Here is a 25,605-nt window from a genome sequence, read left to right on the forward strand (position 1 = left end):
TATTTAATTTACATTAATAATTGATGATATTAACTAATTAAATTATTTTTACTTGATAATTAGTAATTATTAATCATTATAATTTATTTGAATATTTTCTTTAATTAAAGAGCGAAGTTTTTAAAATTCAAATTCTCAGTTCCCGCGCGCAGTTCAAATCTCTGTCACTTTACAGCTGATTTTTTAACGTCACTTGTCATTAACTCCTCAGTATGATCGCTTTATTTACACAGTAATTAATTTGCTTCATTTATTATTATTAATTAAGTGTTTTATTTGTAAATATTTAAAGTGATAATGAAAATTTATTTAAATATTGGGTTTTGTTTTTTATTGTTTGGAATTATTTATACTAAAGATTTTCAACCGGGTATGTAACCTAACCTATTTTTGTTTTTATTTATTATTCTATAATTTAAATAACAATTATTTTTAATTATCATCAGTAATTGATCGATAGAAAGATTGCTACGATTATTATTTAATAATTTTTTTAAATTGAATTCAAATTGTTGAAGTCGATTTTTTTAAAATTGTCTAAATATAGAAGTTGAGTAATAAATTTATAAATAAATATAATAAATAATGAGATTAAAACGCTTTAGTGATAAAAATTTATCATCTGCATAAAAGAAAAAAAAATTTATTATAATGTATGTAAATTAAAATTTATTTCTTTATTTTTGTTTTGTTTAAATTTTTTATTATTTAGTACATTAATTAAATTGATAAATTATTTATTACAGTAATTACATTGATTAATTATTTATTTTAAATTAATTGTAATTAAATATTGTAAATAATTAATAAAAATCAGGCGATTTAAAAAAAAAAAAAAATTGGCGGGAATTTAAAAATTACAAAATTAATTTATATAATTTCTTTTTTTTTGTAAATAAAATATTTATTAACTGAATAATAGACAGAATTTGAAAAATTTTTTTAATTTTTGTTTTTTAAAAATGATTAATTATAGGAGTGTGAATTTGGCTGACAATTAGAAATTTTTTTAATTTTTGAATAAATAAATGAAATGTGAGTTGAATAAAAATTTAAAAATGCGTATTTAAATAATTGAAAAATTAGCGCGCGCATTTTTAAAAATTTTATTATTCAAAAATTATAAATTGTTTGATGTCTGATATATTCACACTCGTATTAATTATTATAATTATTAAAAAAATTGGAAGTTTAAAATTTTGAAATGTATAATAAATTTTTTTACAGAACTTTTATTAATTAATTTAGAAACTTCATCTCTTACTTTTTAGTTTTTGATTTTAATTTTGAAAAAAAACGATCAGATATCGTCTTGTGTTTTTAATAAAAACCCCGAGAAAGAAAATTTTAAATTCAATTTTTATCACAAGCCGACAAATTTAAAAAATTCTATATTCTTTAAAAAAACCATCAGATAAAAATAAAATATTTTTTTAAAATTAAAAAATTTTTTAATATTTTTAATAAAGAAATTTTTTAAACATCCATTGATTTTAACTAAAAAATTAAAATTAAAGTCTAGGCAACTTTTATTTTTCTACAAAAAATTTACAAGTATTTTTTTTAATTACACTAATTTTTTTGTAACTTAATAATTTGAAGTCTTAATTACCAACTGACTCAATCACAAGTAAAAAAAAAAATATGAAGATATTTTGAATAAATATTTTCTTCAAAAAAAAAATTAAAAAAGTTTTAAGTTCAAAGTTTAATAACAAAGTTTACGTAACTCGAATTACGTAATGAAGACTCCAGTACATTATTACATCAATAACTTCTTTGAAGTAAATACCAAAAAAAAAAAAAATAATTATTTTTTTTTAGACTCAGTAACAATTTCACTAGATACTTTTAATAGTTCGCATCTCAATGGCCAAGCGTTTTACAATAAAACAATTTTACCAGCTTTTATAAATACTTCAGTACTAATCAGTAACATTCCGACTGAATTATCGTTTATCATAATTCAAGTACATGCTCAAGAAAAAAATCTTACGCTTAGTATGCAAAATGCTCAAAATAAAATAACGCAAATAAATGGCTCGAATATCGGGCTGCAGTTAGACTCGAAAGATATAGCATACACCCAAATAAATGTGATAAATAATAATAATAAGACTGTACCAGCCTTGATAGCTATTACTGCTTATACTTTACAAGGTAATTTTATTTTTACGATAAATTTACTTATAGAAATAATAATTATTATTAATGATTATATTTTTTATCAGCTCCAGTTCCGGGAGGATGTAACATGGAATTTGATATCGAAGTATCGCCTTATCAAAAATTATTATTGACGAATTCCACAGTAATTATTGACTCGCAGCCAGCATCTGCTTCTCTTATCAATGGATTTAAATTACCATGCGAAAAAAATTTAATAACTTATGAAGCTTATCGTCTGTACACTGACGAAAGTGACTTTAGTAATGAGACATATTTTTCTACTATCATTAAAATGCTTACTGTTGATGATATAGTAAAAAATGGCGCCAAGGTATTTATTATTATTTTTTAAAAAATTTTTGTATGAAACTTCAAATTTAATATCTCATAAATTATCAGGCCTACGAAAAAATTTATAGAATGATTTTTTTTAGAAAATTTTATTCTCTACAAATTTGTTCCTTTACAATTTTATCGTATTTTTGATACATAACTCGCAATTTTGATTTAAAGAACTTAAAAAAAAATCAGTACTAATGCATTAATATTCTAGTTTCTTTAAACTTAAATTACGAGTTATCTATAGAAAATATGACAAATATGTATCAGCACAATTTTGTAGGGAATAAAATTCTCTGCAAAAAAGTTCATGACAACTTTTCCGTAAATTTAATAGTTTAGACACTACTGCAATTAAAAAAAAAATATTAAAAAATTGTTTAGATCTACGAAGATCTAAATCTGGTTTTTTATTTAAATCTCCGTAGATCTGAGATCTTTAGCTCTATTTAGAGTAAGACAAAAAAAGCAAATTAATAAATAGTAAAAATTTAAAAAATTTGATTTTGAAATAAATTTTGTTACTTAAATCTAAAATTTAAAGAAATTAATGAGATCTATATAAATCTGAGAAGATCTGTTGATATTATCATAGATCTAAAATTTAAAAAAAATAGATCTAAGTTGATCTACAGTCGACTACCCGTTATGAGCCTGGTCTAGGGGATGTAGGAGAAATTTTTCTTGGAATTTCAGTCCTCCCACTACCGTGCGTTTAGTTTTGTTCTTGACTACCCGTTATAAGCCTGTTTTATTTTATATCATTTTAAACGTCATATTTACGTTTTGTTACATACGTTACTGTCCCAATTTTTCTAGTGCTTACAGCGCTAAAATAAATACTTATCTTTTTACACTAATAATAATTCGAATGCAAAAAATTATAATGACAACGGTATTAATTACAGTAATGATAATAATAATTTTATTGATCAACATAATGATCAATAAAACTTTTAAATTGTAACGGAAGCTTTAATTGTAATTAATGATTACAACTATGAACAATAAATAATATTTTACTCAATAATGATTAAATTATTCTCCGCGAAACATCGATATTACATTTTCATCATTTATTTAGAAATTCTTTTCCTATTGTTAGTTTATAATTTAGACAATTTTAACGGAGGCTTATAACGGGCTCTCTGGTACAAAACTCCTTAGAGTAGTTAAGTGGGGCAAGTTGTTTGGACTCAGTAACTCCCGATTGAGGGGAAGAGGCTTATGACGGGTAGTCGGCTGTATTTTAAAATTCAAATTTAAATTTACTTATTATCATTTTATTATTTCTAGGTACCAACATTATTTTACACGTCACCAATGCGAAGAATTTACAGCTCATACCCAGGAGTAGGATCTGCTTACGTAATGATCGCAACATTTAAAAACCATTCATCAGCATACGTACCAATATTTTCTTACTCCTGTACTCCATTTTCCGATGACAAGTCTTGTTATTATTTAAGTAAGTATTTATATTCAACCATACACCAGTTACTCATTCAATTCCTTCAGCCCATAAATAAATAAATAAATTTATTAATTAATTACAGACACAACAATATCAAAAGTACTTTGTGCCTCTGTACTATTTTTCGGAATATTCCTAACATTCATAACTCGTCGTCGCTATGAAGTCGAATTATTTTTACTCGGCTGTTTAGCTGGTGGTATTGTCGGCTATACAATATTTCAAGACAATGAACTAGACAGCACATGTGAGTAATTTTTAAATAAAATAAATATTGAATAGTAATATAATAATAATAATGATATTCAAATTAATAGTAACGATAAATTTATCAATAATAATTGGAATAATAATGGGTTCATTACTGGTAATACTCTGGTGTATGAAAGGAATGCCATGTATTGGAATTCTTCAAGCGTCATTGTTCCTCGGTGCTTTGGTGGCCAGTACAGCGTACTTAGGAATGCCAGGCACGTATTATTTTATAGATAATAAAGTAAATAATGACAGTACGAAAGATAAAAAAAATTAGGACTGAATGAAAGAGCTAGAAAATTTAAATGCTTTTGTATAGCAATAAGATGACAAGTTGGGTTAAAGTTTTAGGGCATTTTAAATTATAGGAAAGTAATGAAAGCTGAGGGGTAAATTTTCATGAGGTTTTAGTTGCGCAAGCTCAGCTTGGACGATGGTCGTCATTCAGGAATAAAGATGTAGAGAGTAGAACATTTCGTTGGGTATGCGGCTTCTATCAATGCTGCCCACTCATGTGGAAACGACGAGTCCCCTAGTAGGGTCCGTCTATGTCGTGCTTTCTCACCATACTGACTGATCTCACCCTCCCTTTTTTATGCGTGTGGATGTAAATGTGTGACAAACCCCGAGCATGTCGACCAGCAAACTCCCACGGACTCCTAAACCAGCTTTAAAGATCCATATTTACCTAATTGCATTTATCGTACATATATTTATATTTATTTTGTGCGTAACTTATTTAGATTACACGCTTGTTATCTCGACGCATTAATTTAGACGAGTGTTTACAATTACTAGTTATTTTTTTCACAATCACGCTGACAATTTTTGTAAATAATTTATCATTTTACTGACTGAATCTCAGTAACTACACGAGATAAGTGTACGTTGCTTATGGTCTTTAGAAAGTTTATTTAATTCTCTTCAACTTTTATTTGATTGAAAAATTACGTAAAACCAATTGTTTAAAAGTTACAGCCGTTTTTTATCTTACACACTAATTACTTAAGCTTAAAATTACTGTAACTTGCGAACGATTAATTTTACGGTATTTTTTTGTCAAACAAAAGTTTTAGGAAATTTATTTTCCTATCGAATGACTAGAAAACGGATTTTTTACTGATAATTAAACAAATCGAGGAAAACATTTTTTTTGCACAACTCAATTGCGGAGCAATGAGATGTATTCTGCTAACGCTTATCCAGTCCCAGGTGATTCACTCACGTAAAAATCATATTTACACTAGTCAACGTAAAATTCGTACCATTTGAAAGATATTTTATTAATGAACAAAACGAACACAATTTTTAGTCGCTTTTTTTAAAAATAATGATTGAAAAAAAAAAAATGTAAAAAAATACCTGTGATATCCATCAGTATATACGGATGTTGGTAAACACAAAAACTTAAAAAGTACACAGCCGATTGATCAATTTAATTTTTTATTACACTTGAATTCTTCAATAGAAGATCCTTTTGAAAATTACTATTCAAATCCTTTTGGTTTAATTATCTATCCTAAAAAAGCCGGTGTTATGTCTCCGCTTATAGTTGTCATGGCAACGGTTGCTAAGGAGGCTGTTGTCATAGCAACGGTGGCTATGGAGAATGTTGCCACAGCAACAGTTACTAAGGAGACTGTTAGCAGGGCAACGGTTTCCATGGAGACTGTTAGCATGGCAACGGTTGTTATGGACACTCTTGTCATAGCAACGGTTCCTGTGGAGACTGTTAGTAAGGCAACGGTTTCTATGGAGACTGTTAGCATGGCAACGGTTGCTATGGACACTGTTGTCATAGCAACAGTTGCTATGGGGATAGTTAGTCGTGGCAACAGTTGCTATGGAGACTGTTACCATAACAACGGTTACTATGGAGACTATTAGCATAGCAACGGTTGCTATGTTGTTATGGAAACTTTTGTTATGCTAACGGTTGCTATAAGGATGGTTGGTGATGTTAGCCGCTAATAGGGACAATAGACATCCACGATGAATATTTTTAATAACGATTTTTTCATAAGGGGAGCGTAAAATGTAGTTTAAAAATATTACGAGGTAAAAAATAATGGGTGCGCATCAGCGCGCAAAGGCCTAGTAATTAATAAAAACTCAAAACATGCAATTCATGAAAAATTTTAGCTACCATTTTGTTCAAATACTTTTTGGTATATAGAAGCGTTATCTATTGATCACTTTTTGAATGAGCAAATGACTTGTGCACATTTGGATTTCCCAATTTTTTTTTTATATAAAAAATTTTAATGGATAATTATTAATAAATAATTAAAATTATTTGTAGATGGCCAACTACCATTAGTTAATGACACAATATTTTGGATAATTTACGCAACAATAATAATAATTGTGCTATTATTACTTTGTATATTTTCCCCGAATTCAAATATTATTTGTTGCGCTTTTATTGGCGCGTTCGCCATTATTTTGCCGATTGACTACTGGATTGGCTCGAGTTTCAAATACATTATTATCAATACCGTACGGAGGATTACAATCCATGGATTTAACGTCGCTATTATTCATCCACCCTTCCAATCCAAAGGTAATATATAATAATATTATACTGTATTATATTATGAGTCAAACGATATTGACTTAGCATATTTATTTGAGTAAATATACTTACTTGATATTAATATAAACATATTGATATTATGATCTGTGGACTCGAAAAGACATATGGCTATCAATCTTCTGGGTACTGTTGGCTCTACAGAGTATTCATTTGCAAAGAAAAAGATTAAATGGCACTCCATTATTTCCACGTCGTGTCGATTATAATTCAATTGACTCTGAAAGTTCTTATCCAATTATTGCTGAGGAACCTCATCATCAACGCACATTTTTAATTGGAAGTAATATTAATAGTGCTAGAAATTACACCACGTTTTTGAAGTAAAAGCTCAATATTTTTATACAAAAGTTATCTATTTTAAATATATATATTTTTTTATATTAAGTGTTAATCATTAATTCTTTGAGTGTCAATTACCATTAATTATTTTTTACTACACCGCCATCTAGTGAGAAACTTTTACCATGCATAGAAAATAAAAAAAAAAAATTTTAATACAATTTTTATCTACGGAATTCAAATATTTACAAAAAAAAATTTTGAAAAAAATTTTCTACAGTCGGAGTCCATTGACTCGAATAATCCTGAAGTTTACAATTTTTGAATTTTTTTTTTCAATAGATAAATGACAAAAAAAAAAAATCTAAAAACATGCACATGTAGAAAATTAAAAAAACTGTAGGTGCAATTTTTTTGAATATTTTTTTTTTTCATAATTCATCGTTTAGATAAAATTCAAAAATTATGAAACGTCAGCTAACTTCCGTATCATTATCTCGGAACTTTCCCTCAATTTGACCCCCACTACTACGCTGTCTCCCACCCGATGCTATACATTTATGTCTGTATATATTTATATATATCTAGCACACACGTAAGAGCGCATGCGTGATAGTTTACTTTTTCCGGAAAAAGGGGCATCGGTAAACTCGGGAATCCCAGAAAAATTTCCGCTCCTCCGTAGACTGTCCGAGTTATTGGAATTCGACTGTACTTATATTTAAAAATAAATGTATAACCTAAAATACTTATCAATCTTGAGCCGCCATTTTGAATGGCTGCCTTCCATTTTGATTAGAATTTAAAACGCATAGATATTTGTATTAATTTTTACTTAAAAATTAAATTCTACATGGAAATAAAAAAAAATATTAATATTTTGACACTCGAAGAATTGAATAAAAAAAAGTTTATTGATAAAATTGAATAATAAGAGAAGTCAAATTACCTGACATTATAATGAAATAACATTTATTGAATTAAAGACAAGTGTGACCTAAAACATTGGGTCTATTATATATATATATATATATATTTATATATATTTTTTGTTTTGTTCTACTACTTACAATCTTAAGATAATCACAGCAACAATATCATTTTATTCACAACACTTACATAAAATTACTGCCGCGAATATTATATATTAGTTATAATTATAATTATTAATCCATTAATTATTAATATTAATATTTTTTATTGATGATAGATTTGTTTATACGCATACATTTTATTTTATTTCGAGTTTCTACGATAAATACTCCCGTGTTAAAATTCACTAACTTATTTATTTATAATAATTATTATTATTTTTAAAATCTGTACATTTTGTTATCATTATTCTAAATTTATTTATAAGTATTACATAATTGTGATATAAAATACTAAAAAAAATTCCGAACAATAACACGGAAGAAATTATAATTATTTACATATTTCAAATAACTTTTTTTTTTTGATCCAATGGCTCGTAAAAAGTTTTCTCTATTCACTCAAACTTTAAATTTAGCCTCAATTTTTTTATTTTATCTCGAGTTTTATTCCAAAAATATAAATTTTCCCCTGTTACTTTTCATTCTTTTCTGAATATTTATTTCTATTTTTATTGAATACAATAAAATTTATTTAGTCGTCGATTAATGAGTCATCTAGATTGATTTATTTGGTACTATAATTATTTATTATTACAACAATACATTCTGTAATAATATCGTGTGTAATTAAACCTTTATTTAACGTTACTTTAATAAACTTTCTTGTTGTTGAAATAAACTAACTATTGACTGTGATTATGAGATCGAATCAAACATTCTTTAACTTTATTCTAAATTTATATACTGATTGTTTTTTTATTCATTTTATTACTTTATTATTTATTTATTATGTCAAATTATTAATGCAAATGCACTTGGGTTCATTTAAATCCGTTAATTAATCATTAGTTTCATTCATCAGTAAACAAAACAAAAATTATTAATCTTTAAATAGTCGCGCGTTAGGTTTTAATTTAAATACCAACAAAAATTTTTGAGTAAGTAATCAAAATTATAGTAATCAATATTTTAAAGTATCTATTACTTTAGTTATAATCGTTTTTGAAATTATTTATGCTTTAAAATGAGTATAGACTCGCAAAATTCATGTGCGGGCATCACTGACCTTCGGCTTGTGAAGCCAACACGAATAATTGGTACAAATTATTAGTAATTGATAGTTTTCAATATCAATTACTTTGTTTTTTAAATTATATTCTGTTTTCTGATGAATATGGACTCAAAATTCATGTACGGGTATCACTGATCTTCGGCTTATGAAGCCAACATAAATAATTAGTACAAATTTTCAGTAATCGATAGTTTTTAAGATAAATTACTCTGTTTTTAAAATTATATGCTGTTTTCTGATGTAGATTAACTCCAAATCAATATACTGGCATCATTAACCTTTGGCTTATGAAGTTAACACAAATGATTAGTGCAAATTGTTAGTAATCGATAGTTTTTACCATCAATTATTTCTTTTTTAAAATTCATTTCTGTTTTCTATTGAATACAGACTCAAAGTTCATGTATTGGCATCACTGACCTTCGGCTTATGAAGCCAATGCATCACTTTATAAGTAATTTATGACTTGTGTAGTCAAATACTCATTTTGTAATAGTTATTAAAAGTATGTCCTGTTTTTTAATGAGTACAGGTTCAAAATTAATGTATTGGCATCACTAACCTTCGGCTTATTGAAGCCAATACGCTAATTTATGAGTAATCTATGACTTGTGTGGTCAAATACTCATCTAGTCATAGTTTCTAAAATTATTTTCTGTTTTCTATTGAGTATAGACTCAAAATTAATGTATTGGCATCACTAACCTTCGGCTTATGAAGCCAACGCATCAATTTATGAGTAATTTATGATTTGTGTAGTCCAATACTCATCTTGTCACAGTTTCTAATATTATTTTCTGTTTTCTAAAGAGTACGGAATCTCAGAACTCATGTGTTGGCATCATTAGCCTCCGGCTCGTGAAACAAACTCATCATAAATCAACTGTACCATAAAATAACCAACTAACAGTAAACTAAAAAATGAAATTTATATTTTGCATTGAATAAAAAAAAAATCGCGACTACCAGATTTAAAATAATATAAGTGCATTAAATTGTTAAAACTTACTCTCAATGATTTATATGCAAGATTACTATTAATGATTAATGGTTATTTGTAAATCTGTATATATTAATCTGTATTTTGTTTAATTATTAACCGCAAAGTCTACAGTTTTAAGTCTGAACAGCACAGGTCTTTTTCACTCATGCGTATATACAATATGCAGCTACTATTTATCATCAGTTATATATATACATATATATTTATGTATATGTATATATATATACATTAACTAAGGAGTAACAAAGTCTATTTTACATTTATTTTTACATCATCTACACTTATTAATTACTTAATCATTCAAATATTTCATTTTAAATTGAACGTTTTATTTTTTAATGAGAATATTTAATATCTCATTGTTTTTATTTATTATTTGCTCCACATTTACTAAAACCCTTTGCGCTTCTCAAACAAATAATTTAAATCAACGTACTGTGAAATAATAATGTTATTTAAAATTTGAAATGCGAAAAATTAAATGATTTTTTTCAAAAAAAAATTGTTTAAATAAATGACAAAAAAATTTGATATCAGAGTCGAATGAGAATTTGTTATAAAAAGATCCACGGCCGCCATAACTAGACGAGAGCGCGATGGCCGACCCTAAGAAATCCACCCTCACTATCATCAGCAGCATCGAGTTTCCCTTTACTTGATTCAACTGTTAGGAACCCAAAAAACAGTCAGCTCATCCCGCGAATCACCCCAACAGGAAATCTCGCGAGAATACCACCAGCCGTTGTAGCTCTCTATAAAACTTGAATCCCTTCTACGACTCAAGCTCACTCACTTGCTCTTATTTGGTAGCTACAAGTTCCGAGGTTCGTTTTCCCTCAACCCCAACCTCATCCCCTGTTTCTCAAACCCCAACTTCTCCAACTCCTCCTCTAATTCTTACTCTACTTATTCTTTTCTGTCTTTATCTGGTCTCTTTCTTCATTTTGCAATTACCATACTCTATACTCTATACACAGACACAGAAATTTAAATTGAGCAGAATCGATCTTAAAACGTACTGCAGACACATCTGCAAAATTTCTTCTTTATTATTATTACTATTATTATTATTATTATTATTATTATTATTAGTATTATTATTATTAGTATTATTATTTTTTATATTAATAAGATAAAATATTTAAAGAAGCGCTTAAACCCTGTATGATCCGGATGTTACTCCACAGTTTGGATTATTTATTTTTGATAAATAGAATTTGAAAAAAGATAAAAAACAAATAAATAAAATAAAAAAAGTAATTAAAATCCAGGCCGAAAATGAGCAAGTCAGAGTGACTTATAGACTCACTCGGAGGCGTCGGAAGTTGTGTGGACCGGTGTCGTGGCTGGCGTGTTGCCGGTTGCTTGCTGATGATGGTGATGCTGGTGGTGGACCACAGGTGGCGAGGGCAGCTGGTGCGTGGGCAGACCCAGAGAAGCGAGAAGTGGCCGTGTAAGAGAACCAGGTGTTGGCGCTGATGGAGGCGGGCTCTCCTGTCCGACGAGAAGGCTCGCGGGCGGGAACCCGAAAAGCTGGGATCACTGAAGTCGCGGCCAGTAGTTACTTGTTAGATCCGGTGGCTGGGATGGTATTTGAACTGGTACTGATACACCTGCTGATATTACTCCTGTTAACATTTATTTTGAATTTGGATTAATAATTGTTTACTTTATGTAATTACTGTTGATAATTTAATGCATAAAAACTTTTAAAAAATATTTGTACGCATTAATTATTAATGATTTGAAATATCAGCAATTGGAATTTTAAATATTTAGTCGGTGGTAAAAAATTTTAAATCATAGTCAAATTCACACGGAGAGAATTTTTTGATAAAATTTACCATACAATTTAGAGTAAACCTGGGCCAAAAACAAAATAAATACGGAAAAAATGAAAACTGATGCCTGTTGTTTTATTTTTCATTCAAAAATTACTCGAAATTGGGTTTTTTTTACCCCATAATTAAACACTATCTTGAAACGAAAGAGTAATTATTCATCCAGGCCCAGTTTTACTCACAATTACCGAGTGAAAATTATTAGATAATTCTCCGCGTGCAGAATCGAGATATTGAATCAATCGATGAATCGAAATTTTAATCAGTCAAATTTTAAATTTTCTCTATTCGATTTATAAATCGAATTGAAAATCAATTTATTGAATATTTACGATTTAAAAAATCGAGAGTAAATTTGGAGTCAAGATTTTATTCGAATTTGGATTTACTCCGAGTTCTGGAGTTTTTAGAAAAATCACTCGCGTATGCAGTAAATGCAGAGTTTTTTTAACGGAATGATTTCGGAAACGGATGTTGTTTTAATCATTGACTCTGATCCGGAGTTTTAATTCTAAAATTCAGGAGTAAATTTTACTCCAAGGAAATTAAATAAAAAATCATCCGCTCTGGATTTAATCCGAAAATTTTTTACAGTGTCATTATTATCAATAAATTTAAATTTAGTATTAAAACATACAATCAATAGAACCGGTCTATTAAATTTAAAATCGATTAATTGTAATCAATAAATCGATTCATTAAATTATAAGTCGATGCACTGTAAAAAATTTGCGAACGCGGATTAAATATCCTGAAGTGAGCAGACAATTAAAAATTTTCGGATTTTTTTTTCAACAAATCAATTTTTAAAAAAAAATAAAAATAAAAATATGCACCTAAAAAAAATTTTAAAAACTACAGGTACAATTTTTTAATTTATCATTTTTAAAAAAATTCAAAAAATCATTCGACGTCGGCTAACTTCAGTATCATGATTAAATCCGAAGTGAATGTGAAGAAGATGATTGTTTATTTATTTAATCCCCTCGGAGTAAAATTTACTCCAGAAGGGGGTTTATTTTGATATTTAAACTCCGAATCGGAGTGAATGCAGATTTAAATGAAGTCCGTAATCACTTCCAATTTTTTACTTCGATTTAAAAATTTTTTACAATTTGATTCTCACAAAAAATTTGGAATAAATTGATGACTATTTTTTGAATTTAAAATATTTTTCTAAAAATTTATAAAGACTAAATATACAATAATAAATATATATGTTAAATATATACTGATTTATATATACATTGAATAGCGTTGATTGTCTGAACAAATAAATTTTTTATTCGAAATAAAATAAAAAATAGTGTAGCAAAGTGCCAGACAAAAGTATATATTTATATATATTTATTAATATATAATAAAAATAAATTTTTCGTCACCATTCCGACGGAGTGTTATAGACATAGGCAATATACAACACACCATTCTTGCACGCTATGGTCCCTATTTCCTCCCCTTTGGGTTCGCACGTTATTGAGCGCTCGCCCAGCCGAGGCGAGACCCAACCCATCCACATCCACATTCTCCTTCTACCCTCCAACCCGCGGGCTCTACAAGAAGGGTAAGAGGAGGATTGTGTAGAGGGTGAAGCTTTCGCCCTTCACCCCGCGCCCACCGCCAACGCGGCTTTCGTTAAACGCAAGAGGGGCGCCGGAAGTATACTACAGGGATGGAAAAAGATGTCTCTATATATATCTATATATATACATATAAATTGGGTGAGGAGAAAGAGGAGTGAAGAGCAAAGAGAAAATAGTCAGTGAGAATTGTGGAAAATGGAAAATTTAGAGAGGAAAACCGCCGAACATCCCATTCTTCGATTCAGCCCACGGCGTCCATGCCAGATTTGTTTTAAAATCCTTTTACAATTCCGTTATTCCGTTACTGCTGTGTGCGTATGCATGGAACTACGTATGCACAAGACTAGTATTGTCGATATAGAAAAATAGTGTATCGTATGGTAGCTTAGATTGAGGATTCAGCCCACAATTACCACAAGTTTTTATTCTCACTTTGGGTATTGTCATTTTTTTAATTAAAATTTTTTATTTCACTCGTTTTTATTCTGAAGCTCATGTATATATTTTTTTTGTCAATGAAAAATTGTGTGTGTGTGTGTGCCCGGATGCAGTTTTAAATAAAATACATGACTCAAAGTGCTGATGTAGGATCTATTGATTTGAGTTTTGATTTTTGTGGAAACTGGATTTTAAATCCTTTGTTATGCCATCGATGTCATGTCATCTTTAATTTTTTTTTTTGTATTATTTATTTTTTAAAATACAGATAACAAGCAGAACTCCCGCGCACTTTACTGAGCGTTGATTTGATTTTTTTTTTCTATAAACTTAAAGTTTGAGTAAAAAAATAAAAATTTTGATTAAAAAAATACTGAGGTGACAGAAATAGACACTGTAAAAAAATTGCGGAGTAAACGTGGAGTAAATCCGGAGTGAATGCGGAACGGATGACTGTTTATTTATTTAATTACCCCGGAGTGAAATTCATTTCGAAGGGGAATTTATTTTAATACCGAAACTATGGGCCGGAGTGAATGTGGATTCAAATGAAATCCAGATCACCCTGAAATCACTCAGCTGAAAAAACAAACTCCATATTTACTCCGTATGCGGAGTAGTTTTTTTTAACTCCAGAACTGAGTATCGGAGTAAATTCGATTCAATGAATTCAATAACTAAATTCAAATTCGGATTGAATTAAAATCCGTAATTATTCCGAATTTAATGATAGTAAAGTTAGCAGACATCTGACAATTTTAAAAACTTTTTAAATAATAAATTAAAATGTTTATGAAATAAAAATAAAAAAATGCGTGTTTAGACAATTAAAAATTCAGTACATGCATTTTTAAAAAATTTTATTATGTATGTCTGCTACATTTACACTCGTCCGAATTTACTCCGAGTTTTTTACAGTCTACTCAATTAACTTTATAACCAACTAAATTTTTCACTCTTTCAAAAGTCGGGAGTGAATTCGGAGTGATTACAGATTTTATTTTAATCCGAATTTACTCCGTCACTCGGAGTCCCAGAGTTTAAAAAAAATCACTCCGCATGCGGAGTAAATAGGGAGTTTATTTTTACAGCAGAGTGATCTGGATTTTATTTGAATTCGCATTCACTCCGATTCGAAGTTTTAATATTAAAATAAACTCTCCTATGGAGTAAATTTTACTCTGAAGAGATTAAATAAATAAACAGTCATCCGCTTCAGATTTAATCCGTGTTAACTCCGAAAATTTTTGCCATTGAACAAAAAAAATCTTGACATTTTTACGTAATCCGATTATTTAATATTTAATAATAATAATAATTTTATTTCGAGGAACTGATTCCTGGGTGAAAAATTTCGATTAAAATAAAAAAATTATCATAGGTCCATTTCACCCCTAATATAAATTAGTTATTAAAACAAACATAAGAAAATTAAAAATTAAAATGTGTAAAATATTTGACAATAAAAAAGTTAATAAGCTAATGCGCGTGTTACTAAAATTAATAAGAGTTAAATGGGTAAGTAATTTGGCATAGAAAGCCGGAACAACAAAATATGCAATGAGGATTTTGTGTCTGTACATTTCACAGAGTACATGAGTAGAAAAATTATCTGTATCCGGCGCATTAGCATTTTACAAGCATTCTCTCGTCGTTTCCTCATCTGTACTCTCTACATATTATATATATAAACACAAATGTATACATAGATATGTATATAAAATAAACTTTTTCCTCAAGAGTATGTACACTGAGCGACTGTTGTCTCTCGAAAAAGCCATCAGACATCACAAGTGCACTCATATATTTATTTTATCATAATAATTATTCATTCATTTTATTATAATGATTTTTAAATAATTTTTTTTACCACTAAATATTCAACGACAATTTAAATCGAGGTAATTTTGTTGGTTATCAATACTAATAATTTTTTTTTTTTAAAAACTCTGGGCTGGAACCGAACCGCCGACTTCTTGTTTACCAGACAATTGGCCAGCGGCCCTTAGTTTCAAACAAAATTTATATTTATTGCTCTAGTGATTGGCTGTTCAAGTCAACAAATAGTCTATTTGTTGTTGTTGTTGTTGTTATTATTTACTTCTGTTGAAAGGAAAGATCCCGGTAATTAAAAGAATGCAGAGAGCGCATGATAATAAACGAAAGGATGCCAATTAAAAGTGATTTAATTTACTTACCAGTGGCAGTTGAAGTGGTAGGTTGGTATGGTGCCCCTCCTGGACCGGTCGGTTGACCCCCTGATGTGCTCGGTGTTCCACCGTGGGAGGTCGGTATGCCGCGATGGGGTTGCGAATGCGCCGCACTCGTGTGATGAGAATAAGACTGGGTTAAAGAGTGCAGCGGCTCGTGAAATACGTACGCCGGGTATCCTTCGGCTCGTTGTTGCAGACAACTGCCACCCATTGATCCGCCCAAACTACTAGTCATTGAACTGAAAACCATCAAGTTCAACACTATTATTTTCACCTTATAATTTATGTATCATTACAATTGTTGGCATTTTTTTATTCATTTTATGCTACTACAATTTATTCATCTTTAAATCATCGTAACTTGCGCTCCAATTAGCGTACGGACACGAAATAAATTCATTTTAAAGAAAAAATTTTATTGTATATTTCTATACTTTTTTTACTAAAAAATTTTTATACAAATCCGAGTCAAAAAAAAATTCAGTAGAATTTATTAATTTTTTTCTGTCATTACTTAAGGAGGGCCCGTGTAAAAAAAATTCGTTCCAAAAAGATTCCAAAAAAGCTCCGCATGTGAAACTTCTAAACCTGAGACAGATTAGAATTTTGAATGGAACTTTTTTGGAACGTTAGTAATTTTGATGGTAAAAAAAAAGTTTTTATGATCATATTTAGAGTAAAAAAAGGACGTTCTTGGAACTTTTTTGGAATTTTTTATGGACGTTTTTTTTTGGTTCTATAAAAAATTCAAAAGTAGTGATTTTTGAACTATTTTGGCATGTTTCTGGAACGTATTTAGTCTACAAAAGATGCAAAAGTGGTGATTCTGGAACTTTTTTGGAATGTCTATATAAAATTCCAAAAAATTTGCAAAAACGTCCTTTTTTGACTCTAAAGTTCCACATAAGGAACTTTTTTGGGATCTTTTTGGAACGAATTTTTTTTACTCGGAGAGGGGGGGGTAAATTGGGGTACTTAAGGAAATACGAGAACTCAACTACGCAAAATCTTTTTTTTTGTAGTGATATTCAAAGTAAATTGAAAAAATTTTCAGTTGCCATTAAAAAAAATTTCATTTTTGCGGGCAAAATCGGTTACCCCCAAAAAAGGGTGAAATAAAATTTCTGAATATTAAATAAAGTTGATTAATTTAAATTTTCTTGTAAGTAATTTACATAAAGAAAAATTACATTTTACATAATTATTGGGTACGAAGGAAGAAAAAAATTTTGTTAATAGTTTTTATCATAAATAAAGTCATTAACATTTTCGACTGACACTCGATTTTTGAAAAAATTCAAAATGATGTACAATTATATTTACAAAAGTGATTTTGGAATTTTTATAAAATTTAGGGGTACCCCGTTTACCCCCCCCCCCCTTGGCCCTGAATTCAATTTTAATTAATGCAATCAATAGCTTAGAGTTTTAATTTAAAAACAAATTTTTTTTTAAGCCCAATAAAATTTTTTCTTCAGCATTTATAAAAATTTTTAGTAAAACCCGACATTTAGAACTTAAAATTCAAAAGAAAACACAAAAATTTTCCTCAAAGTAACCGTCATTACCTATAAGTATCAGGCATAGTAGCGATAGGCTGCGGAATCGACGAGTACATGGCATTGAACCCAGCATTCAACGGTATCCTAGGAGTAGCCGGCGTAGCAGCAGGTGGTGCCGAGCCACTGGAAATTCCTCCAGCACCTCCACCGACGACCTGATCAACAGCAGCGCGTCGCTGATTGCGTAATTTTTCTTCCCTGCGCCACTTTGCCCGTCTATTGCTGAACCAAACCTGTAATTAAAGCAGTAATTATTAACACACCAGCCATTTCCACCTTGTCTTCAATTACCACACTCATAACCCAGTCATCCCAAGCAAGTAGTAAAAACCACATATAGTCAGACGCAACTACATGGCTACGCGCCTCCATGGCTTCCGTTCGATTTGCTACATCACAGATTTAACATCAACATCAACATCCACATCCACATCTACATCCAAAATGGATCTTCCCAACAGCTCTGCAGCTTTTCGGCCATTTCAAGAGGCCCCATTATAATCCTATACCCTCAGGGTGCGTACTACTGAATTCCCAAGTACTTGCTTTATATACATATCTATCTATATACATCTATATACATACATATGTATATATATATATATATATATATATATATATATATATATATATATATATATTGAAGTAGAAGTAGGATCGGCCAATCAGAGGGCAACTTCCCCGGGGACGCGTCGTTGCCATGGTATCCCAGTACGAAGAACCCTCTTAGGCCTTCTCTTCTCTTCTCTTCTCTCAAGTTTGAAACCCTCATGCCTCAATCCAATATTTCCTCTTTATATATCTCTTTTATTATCATTCTTATATACATATAAATATATATAATCACCAATAAATCTTAACATTTAAAGCTCGACATAAAATAAAAAAATAGTAATAAATATTTGAATGAAAAAAATGTGAGATGTAATTTTAAAAAATAATGATAACAATGGGTCCAGTTGATATAGATTCGGATTTTCTCCTCTGAGTTCCCAGTGGCGGAGTTCGTCTGTTAGTTTCCTGCACTTAGCAAGATCAATACCAGCCAACGAGGCTTGAAAACATGCGTCAACATGGTCTTGCACTGTTTGTACGTCCACATAACGCTTGGTTCGAGCCCCCACAGGCCGCCTACCTCCCGACAGCGAGTACCTCGCTGACTCAAACCCCTTTTGCGTTTATATCACGGCCAATCCTCAACCTGTGTTGTTGTCGCTTCCTCGCTTTCTCGTACAGTCTCTCCCTCTCTTTCTCTCTCTTTCTCACTCTCTGACCGCTGGATATGCTCGGTGCCGTGTGCCGGTACATTGTGTGTCGGCAGGAGGCTACATCCAAACAATGTACGACAAGGCTGCGTACATATTAGCTTGTACTCGCCATACGTCACCTCATGACGTTTTCGTTGTTATGTATTAATTAAAATTATTATTATTATTGTTATTATTTCCACAATAGTGGCTGAGATCATTTTATTTTTTTCAATGCGGACGAGTGTTTTATTAATTTAACTTTAATTAATTTATTGTTAATTGATTGACCGGTTAGTATTCAGTAGCTGGAGGTCAGAAAGAGGGTGTAGGTTTAGTCTAGTTTTGTTGTTTGGATGTTTTGAGAATTTCGAGCAGTGCAATGTTGAAGCACTTTATGGGCAGTGGTTTGAACGGAGCCTTTTAATGTTAGAGGCACGCCCCCACACACTCGTACACATTCACACTCACCTGGATACGTGCCTCAGGCAATCCAATCTTCTCGGCGAGACGCTCTCGTGCAAATACGTCCGGGTAATGGGTCCGCTCGAATTCTGTAATAAGAGCAACATTGCAACAAGTGCGCGTCATTAGTCTGCTTTAATTTCGTTACTTACGAATTTTTTCTCAAGCTGTTTTATACATGTATATCATATGGAATTATTCAAATTATTTTATTTTTAATTTGTTAGAAGAAGGAAAATAAGAAATTTTGGCTAGATCTTTAATTTTAAATATCTTGTAAACTTTCATAATTACGTGAATTTTTTGAAGGACCATTTTTGTAGGAAATTAAATTCTCTACAAAATATGTCCTTGTGTCTACTCACATATTTTTGATTTTTAATGAGTTATTTGCTTTTGAAACTCAAAAAAATATAATTCTCAAAATTATTGCATATTTTTTGTCAGTCTGGGTCTGAAATTTAACATATCTTGTACACTGTCATAATTACGTAAATTTGTCAAAGGATCAATTTTGTAGAAAATTAAATTCTCTACAATTTATGTCCTTACATCTATCCCCGTATCTTCAATTCTCTACGAGAAATTTCAAATAATAAAATAAAATGAATACCTTTTTCAAGCGCATCGATCTGATCATTTGAAAAAGAGGTGCGATTGCGTTGCAATTTACGTTTGAGCCTGAGCCGAACCTGTGAATCTTCATCCCCAGATGAGTTATGATCTGAATTACCATCACTCGTTGTTTCTTGCTGATGTGACAACAAAGACCCAGCATCTGTTTAAACAAATAACAATAGCAATAATAAAATAAATGTAAATATGTGAGCTATATAAACAATATAAATAAATAACTTGAGGTGAGAGACATGATGCAAAGCATCTACATCTAACTTGTTCACATAAAATATATATACATATATATCTATCTATATCGTGTCTATATATAGTGAACATAGAGGCTGTCAAGCCCTGAAGGGCGACGATTATCTTCCGCCTCTGCGCACCGAACCCTCGGCTTTATCATCCCTCCCGCCCTATAACATCTACATCTACATCAACATCCACATCCACATCTACGGTCACAGCTACAGCTTTAGACCCTTTACTCTGTCGGCTCCAGAGGCTCCAGAGTTAGTGGCGCAGAGCAGGGGGGTCTGTACGTCAGCTGCTCGCTTTCTTGCTTGCTCACCCTCACCCTCACCACTTCTCAGCTATCTGTGACCTCTTTGTCCCTCAGAATCTCTACCACCACCATCACAATCACCATCCTCAGCACTAGCACTAGCACTAGCACTAGCACTAGCACTAGCACTAATACCAGTACTAGTAGCAGTACCAGTGCCAGTACCATAGACTCAATTCGACTCTACTATACAACTACACCCTCGTTATCCTCTCACATTCTCATACTTGAATTCAGCGGAGACATTTCCTCACAAAATACCGAGACAGAGGTTGGAACGTTGATGGTACATGTAACTTGTAGCCTTGTAGCTACTTGTCACACCAAAGTGTTAGTGTGTGTGTGTGTGTGTGTATACCAGCTTGCTATCTAGCTACGCCTCAACACCCAACCCTCGGCTTTCTCTCCTTTCTGTACCAGCTCTGCTTTGGTCTGCTCTACTCACTGGCAAAACTAGTTAGATCATAGAGACACGATGTCTCGATTGCAATTCGTTCGATTGCACTCAATTTCATCCAAACGTACCTCAATGTCTTGTTTGCTTCATTATTTTTTCGTGCGTTGTCACTATTTATTTTTACAGAGATTACTATTCATTAATTTTGGTAATTATTATTTTCATTTTTTTATCCTCCATTCAATTGAGACTACTTGTCTATTTACTGATTTCAAATTTATTTTTAAATTTTTCTTAATCAATTTTTCGAAATTTCATATATTTAAGAATTCAATTCCTGATACCTTCATTCGAAATTACGGTATCCAGAAATTATTTCAAAACTCGCAGCATTCAATTTCGCGGTCTTGTTTAAAAAATAAGCAAAAAAAACAGAACTAATTTTTGAAAAGTTTTAATTGTTTTTTTTTTAATCGACTATAAATAAGACTTAAAAAATTTTTCAGCTTTATTTTAAAGATTTCATTGTCGAGCTTACGCTCCAAGCTTTAATTATTTTTTACTTCAATCCATTTCCGTTTTATTAAAAGACAAAGAAAAAGACGAGTGCTCATAAAAATAGTCATAACTTTTATTTAAAATCTTAAAACACAGGCTTTTAAATTTTTTTGTTTAATTTCACCCGAAAATTTTTTTTTTCAAGCTTTCGCACAAAAACAAAAACAATAAAAATTCAATAATTTTAGTCGTCATTTTTTTTTAGTACATAAAAAAAACTTTACATTAAAAATCTTAAAGCAGAGACCTAAGGCTTTGAAATAAAATTTTTTTGAAGTAAAACCGACAGTTACTTTTGGAATTTGAAATTTCAAAATTGCGCGGGAAATTTTTCTAAAAACTAAACTCTTTAAAATAAAGAAATAAAAAAAAAAATAGCGTAGTTTCTGTTAACATAACGTAGTTTTCTGAGACAATAAATCTGTTTAATCAGCTCGTGCAATTAAAATAGCTCTTACAACACCCCGAAGCATTTTAATCCAATCTGCATATTGTTGTCTCGGGTTTCGTGTGCACGCGCAACTGCGGTAAGAGGACAAAACAAGTAAACGAGAAAGAGAAAGCACTTTGGTGGCATCGTTAATCTGTCTATTGAATAGGAAAGCAAAGCAATAGGTAGTAGTAGGTAGTAGGCAGTATAACCAAGCATCTGGAACAGTCGTCATCTGTAAGGGCAATCTGCACCCGCAATCTCAATCTCCATCTCGGTTCACTGATTCCACAGATCCTATTATTACATTACATTATATAACTCCATACCATACACATTTATATATTTTATATTCAACCCAGCTATAACAATATGAAATACACTTTGCCTTCATATTTTATCTTTTCCTTTTATATTTAAACTTTATTCTGCCGTCGCTTATAAAATCTTGCCCATTCTTATGTCGCCTTAAAAATTTTTATTTTTAAAAATACTTTGACACTCGAAATCACGCCAAGTACTTGAAGGATTACAGATGACAATGGTTTTAAAAAATCAATACACTTACATATATATATATATATATATGAAATAGTGAGAAGTAAAAGTAAAAATATAAAAATTACCAGAACGTTTGAGAAGCGAATCATCACGGGGATGCAATTGACCACCGGGTAATAAGGATTGACCAGTTCCTGGTGCAGCTGTTGTTGGTATCCCGGTTGCCAGAGGATGATGGGAAGGTGTAGCCGAGTACCAGGCTGGCGGCCAACCAGTGGCCTGACCGTTGAACATTCTCAGCTTGTCGTAGACACTTTCGGCGCCCTGATGGGCCTGAACTGCCGCTGCCTGTTGCTCTTTCTGAGAGGCTAAATTTCTCAGCACCCTGTTGATCGAGGACACCTGGACACAAACAATTTTATCAGATCATCATTTATTTGTTTGCTTTGAGTTATAGGTTCTAGTTCTAATTGTGGAAATAGATCTCAAGATGGCCTTTTAGATATTTTTTTTCATGCCAAAATAATTTTGAATTTGTAGTGACGTTTGGACAAAGAGACATTTAGGATGGAAAATTTAAACCTGCGGTCCTTTTGCGCAGTTGTGGTTTAGATCTCAAGTTATAACGAACGCAACCACTGCAATGACTAGAATAGTTTGTACATTTAAATTTGTTAGACGAAATTTATTATCAAAATAGTTTTAATAATGTTTAATTCATTTAGTAATTTAATTAATTTGTTTTTTTTTTTAGTTCTTAAAAAAAAATTCTTGGGTAATTTTTTAAAATTTTGAATATTTTACAAAAATTGTCGATTTTTTCAAAAAATATTATTTATTGAAATTTTGGATTTATGAAAATTCAAGTCAAATTGATATTTTATATTTTTATATAACTTAAAATATGAACATTTTGTTTTTTATTTTAATGAATTTAATAACAAGTAAAATTAATTATTTTTTTTCAATTCATTAAAATCGCAGTTTAAAAAATTATCAGAACAAAATTTGTAATTCAAATTCAAAAATTCGTCGTATGCGATTATTTACTCACAGAAAAAAAAGATTTCTTGGCACACAAAATTTTTATTTGTCTCTACGAAATTTTTTGCATTTAAATTGAAAAGGAAAATTTTTTAAGGTGAGAAAAAAATACTTCCGCCGATAAATCCTTTTTTTTCTGTACACTAAAGAAATAATATGATACTGAAGTTAGCCGACGTCCAATGATTTTGGAATTTTTTTAAAACGATAAATAAAAAAAAAACACCCGTAGTTTTTTTAATTTTCTACAAGTGCATATTTTTTTTTTTTGTAATTAATTTGTTAAAAAAAAATCCAAAAGTTTATAATTGTCTGCTAACTTGAGGATCATGAAATAATTTGTCAGCCTACAATAAAAAATAATAAAATACAGAAGAAGAATTCTATTTTCCAAAAAATTTTACTTTGACTCAAAAATAAATTCAAATGATCCGTAAAAAAACTACATTATCTATACAAAAATAAGTAAAAAAAAAAAATAATAATAATAATAATGAATTATCGTGTATTAGTATTAGTATTAGTATTAGCATAAGCATAAAGCGGTAGTATACTATAGGCTATAAGGTTTAGTTTCAGTAGTTTCGTTTAGTTTAAAGTATCTCCCTGGCGGGAATAGCGACTGGTCCGCCGCACAGCAGCCGCAGCCTCGATGCAGGCCATTACACGCGCGACCAAACACGAATAATTGTTAAGCAACACGCTTAACTGATCCCATTCAGTTTATTCTCTACCCGCTTTCCGCCATCCGCCCCCTTATATTACGCTACAGACTACAGACTACTGACTACGAGCGAATAGGCCGGGGTAAAGACAAGGCCTCTACATTCAACCGAACTGTTAGTACCCAAGTGCGAGCGTTAGTCCAAAGCCACCAACCCTACATGTTTAATATATATCTGGCTCTGGCTCGGGCTCTGGCTCATTCTCTGCTCTTATTAGGGAGAGATGATTTTACTCTGTTGTATTCTCTTACACTCGACATACGGACTCTTATTATTATTATTGTTATTATTATTATTATTTGAGAAGAATGAATGTACCGAAATGACGACACATCCGCGTCTCCAATAATGACTTACACGCGTAGCAATTTAGTATTGAATGAAAGGACCTGGAGGGATCACTCCCTACTTTGTCGGTATATGTCTTTAATCCGGAAACTTTTTTTGCTCTACTGTCGTCCTACGTGATGAGCCTAGTGACCTCTCTGTAGGATAGCCAGGATGTTTGTAAGATTCAGATATAGGGGATATAGCAAGGGTGGAATGGACATCCTCTGGTACACGTAATGGACCGATTACCCCCCGTGCTATCGTATTGACGAGACTTTGATTAGGGTCGAGTGGATAGATCCGACGGGTAAGTTTAAGTCTGAGTGCCCATACTATAATTTATTTTTTCTTTAGTCACTAAATTTTTATTGTTACAATTTTTCTTTTAAATCATTACAGGAGAGAAAATAAATTTTATACATTTTTTATTTTCTGGGAGCTTGACAAATTATTGTGTAATTGCAAGTAGTAATTAAATTTTTTCCAGATAACTTTGAATGACCTGATAAATTTGCTGAGTAATTATGAGTAAATAAAAATAAGAAAAATTGGGGTAAAATGAATCAATTTTTAAACAAAATTTCTTTTTGGTAAATCAAATATTTTTTTTTTAATTTACTTATTTTTATATTTTTCAGGAGCAAACTGGTCATCGCAATTTAGAAAAAAAATTTTATCGATAATTTTATTTTAAAAAAAAAAACTAAAACCTAAACTTTTCTTTTTCCAGCCATTTGACCCAGTGATCAACTTACCCTAAATTTGCTTGCCTGTAATATAAGTATTTTTCAACATTTTCTTTTT

At 30.6% G+C, this 25,605-nt stretch overlaps 2 protein-coding genes across 4 annotated transcripts in view; one reads left to right on the plus strand and one right to left on the minus strand.

The window, feature by feature from the left end:
* The first annotated feature begins 180 nt into the window (after window positions 1–180).
* Window positions 181–8,066, plus strand: LOC130677525 (transmembrane 7 superfamily member 3-like). The gene is made up of 8 exons (XM_057484311.1): window positions 181–370; window positions 1,825–2,160; window positions 2,232–2,500; window positions 3,805–3,976; window positions 4,065–4,229; window positions 4,300–4,452; window positions 6,540–6,800; window positions 6,934–8,066. Exons 1-8 carry the CDS (start codon window positions 298–300, stop codon window positions 7,155–7,157), a joined length of 1,653 nt encoding a protein of 550 aa, XP_057340294.1. The 5' UTR covers window positions 181–297; the 3' UTR covers window positions 7,158–8,066.
* Window positions 8,067–8,129: 63 nt separating this feature from the next.
* The window catches only part of LOC130677527 (paired box protein Pax-6-like), a 36,230-nt gene continuing 18,754 nt past the window's right edge, over window positions 8,130–25,605 (minus strand). For 2 of the 3 annotated variants that reach the window (XM_057484313.1, XM_057484314.1), the window contains exons 5-10: window positions 22,828–23,104; window positions 20,244–20,408; window positions 19,637–19,719; window positions 17,925–18,151; window positions 16,342–16,595; window positions 8,130–11,909 (exon numbers count right to left, since the gene is read on the minus strand). In XM_057484313.1, the coding sequence (XP_057340296.1) occupies window positions 11,821–11,909; window positions 16,342–16,595; window positions 17,925–18,151; window positions 19,637–19,719; window positions 20,244–20,408; window positions 22,828–23,104 (1,095 nt within the window). In that variant the 3' untranslated portion in view covers window positions 8,130–11,820. The remainder of the gene's footprint in view (window positions 11,910–16,341; window positions 16,596–17,924; window positions 18,152–19,636; window positions 19,720–20,243; window positions 20,409–22,827; window positions 23,105–25,605) is intronic. The other variant, XM_057484315.1, reaches the window with a different exon arrangement.

Source organism: Microplitis mediator, chromosome 11 (assembly GCF_029852145.1).
Source record: "Microplitis mediator isolate UGA2020A chromosome 11, iyMicMedi2.1, whole genome shotgun sequence".
NCBI classification, from domain to species: Eukaryota; Metazoa; Arthropoda; class Insecta; order Hymenoptera; family Braconidae; genus Microplitis; species Microplitis mediator.

Bases quoted from the DNA above. Each gene is read 5' to 3' on its own strand.
- LOC130677525 (XM_057484311.1), top strand. From the start codon at position 298: ATGAAAATTTATTTAAATATTGGGTTTTGTTTTTTATTGTTTGGAATT. The intron at 371-1,824 runs GTATGTAACCTA...ATTTTTTTTTAG, and splicing joins TACTAAAGATTTTCAACCGG to ACTCAGTAACAATTTCACTA. The intron at 4,230-4,299 runs GTGAGTAATTTT...TCAAATTAATAG, and splicing joins CAATGAACTAGACAGCACAT to TAACGATAAATTTATCAATA.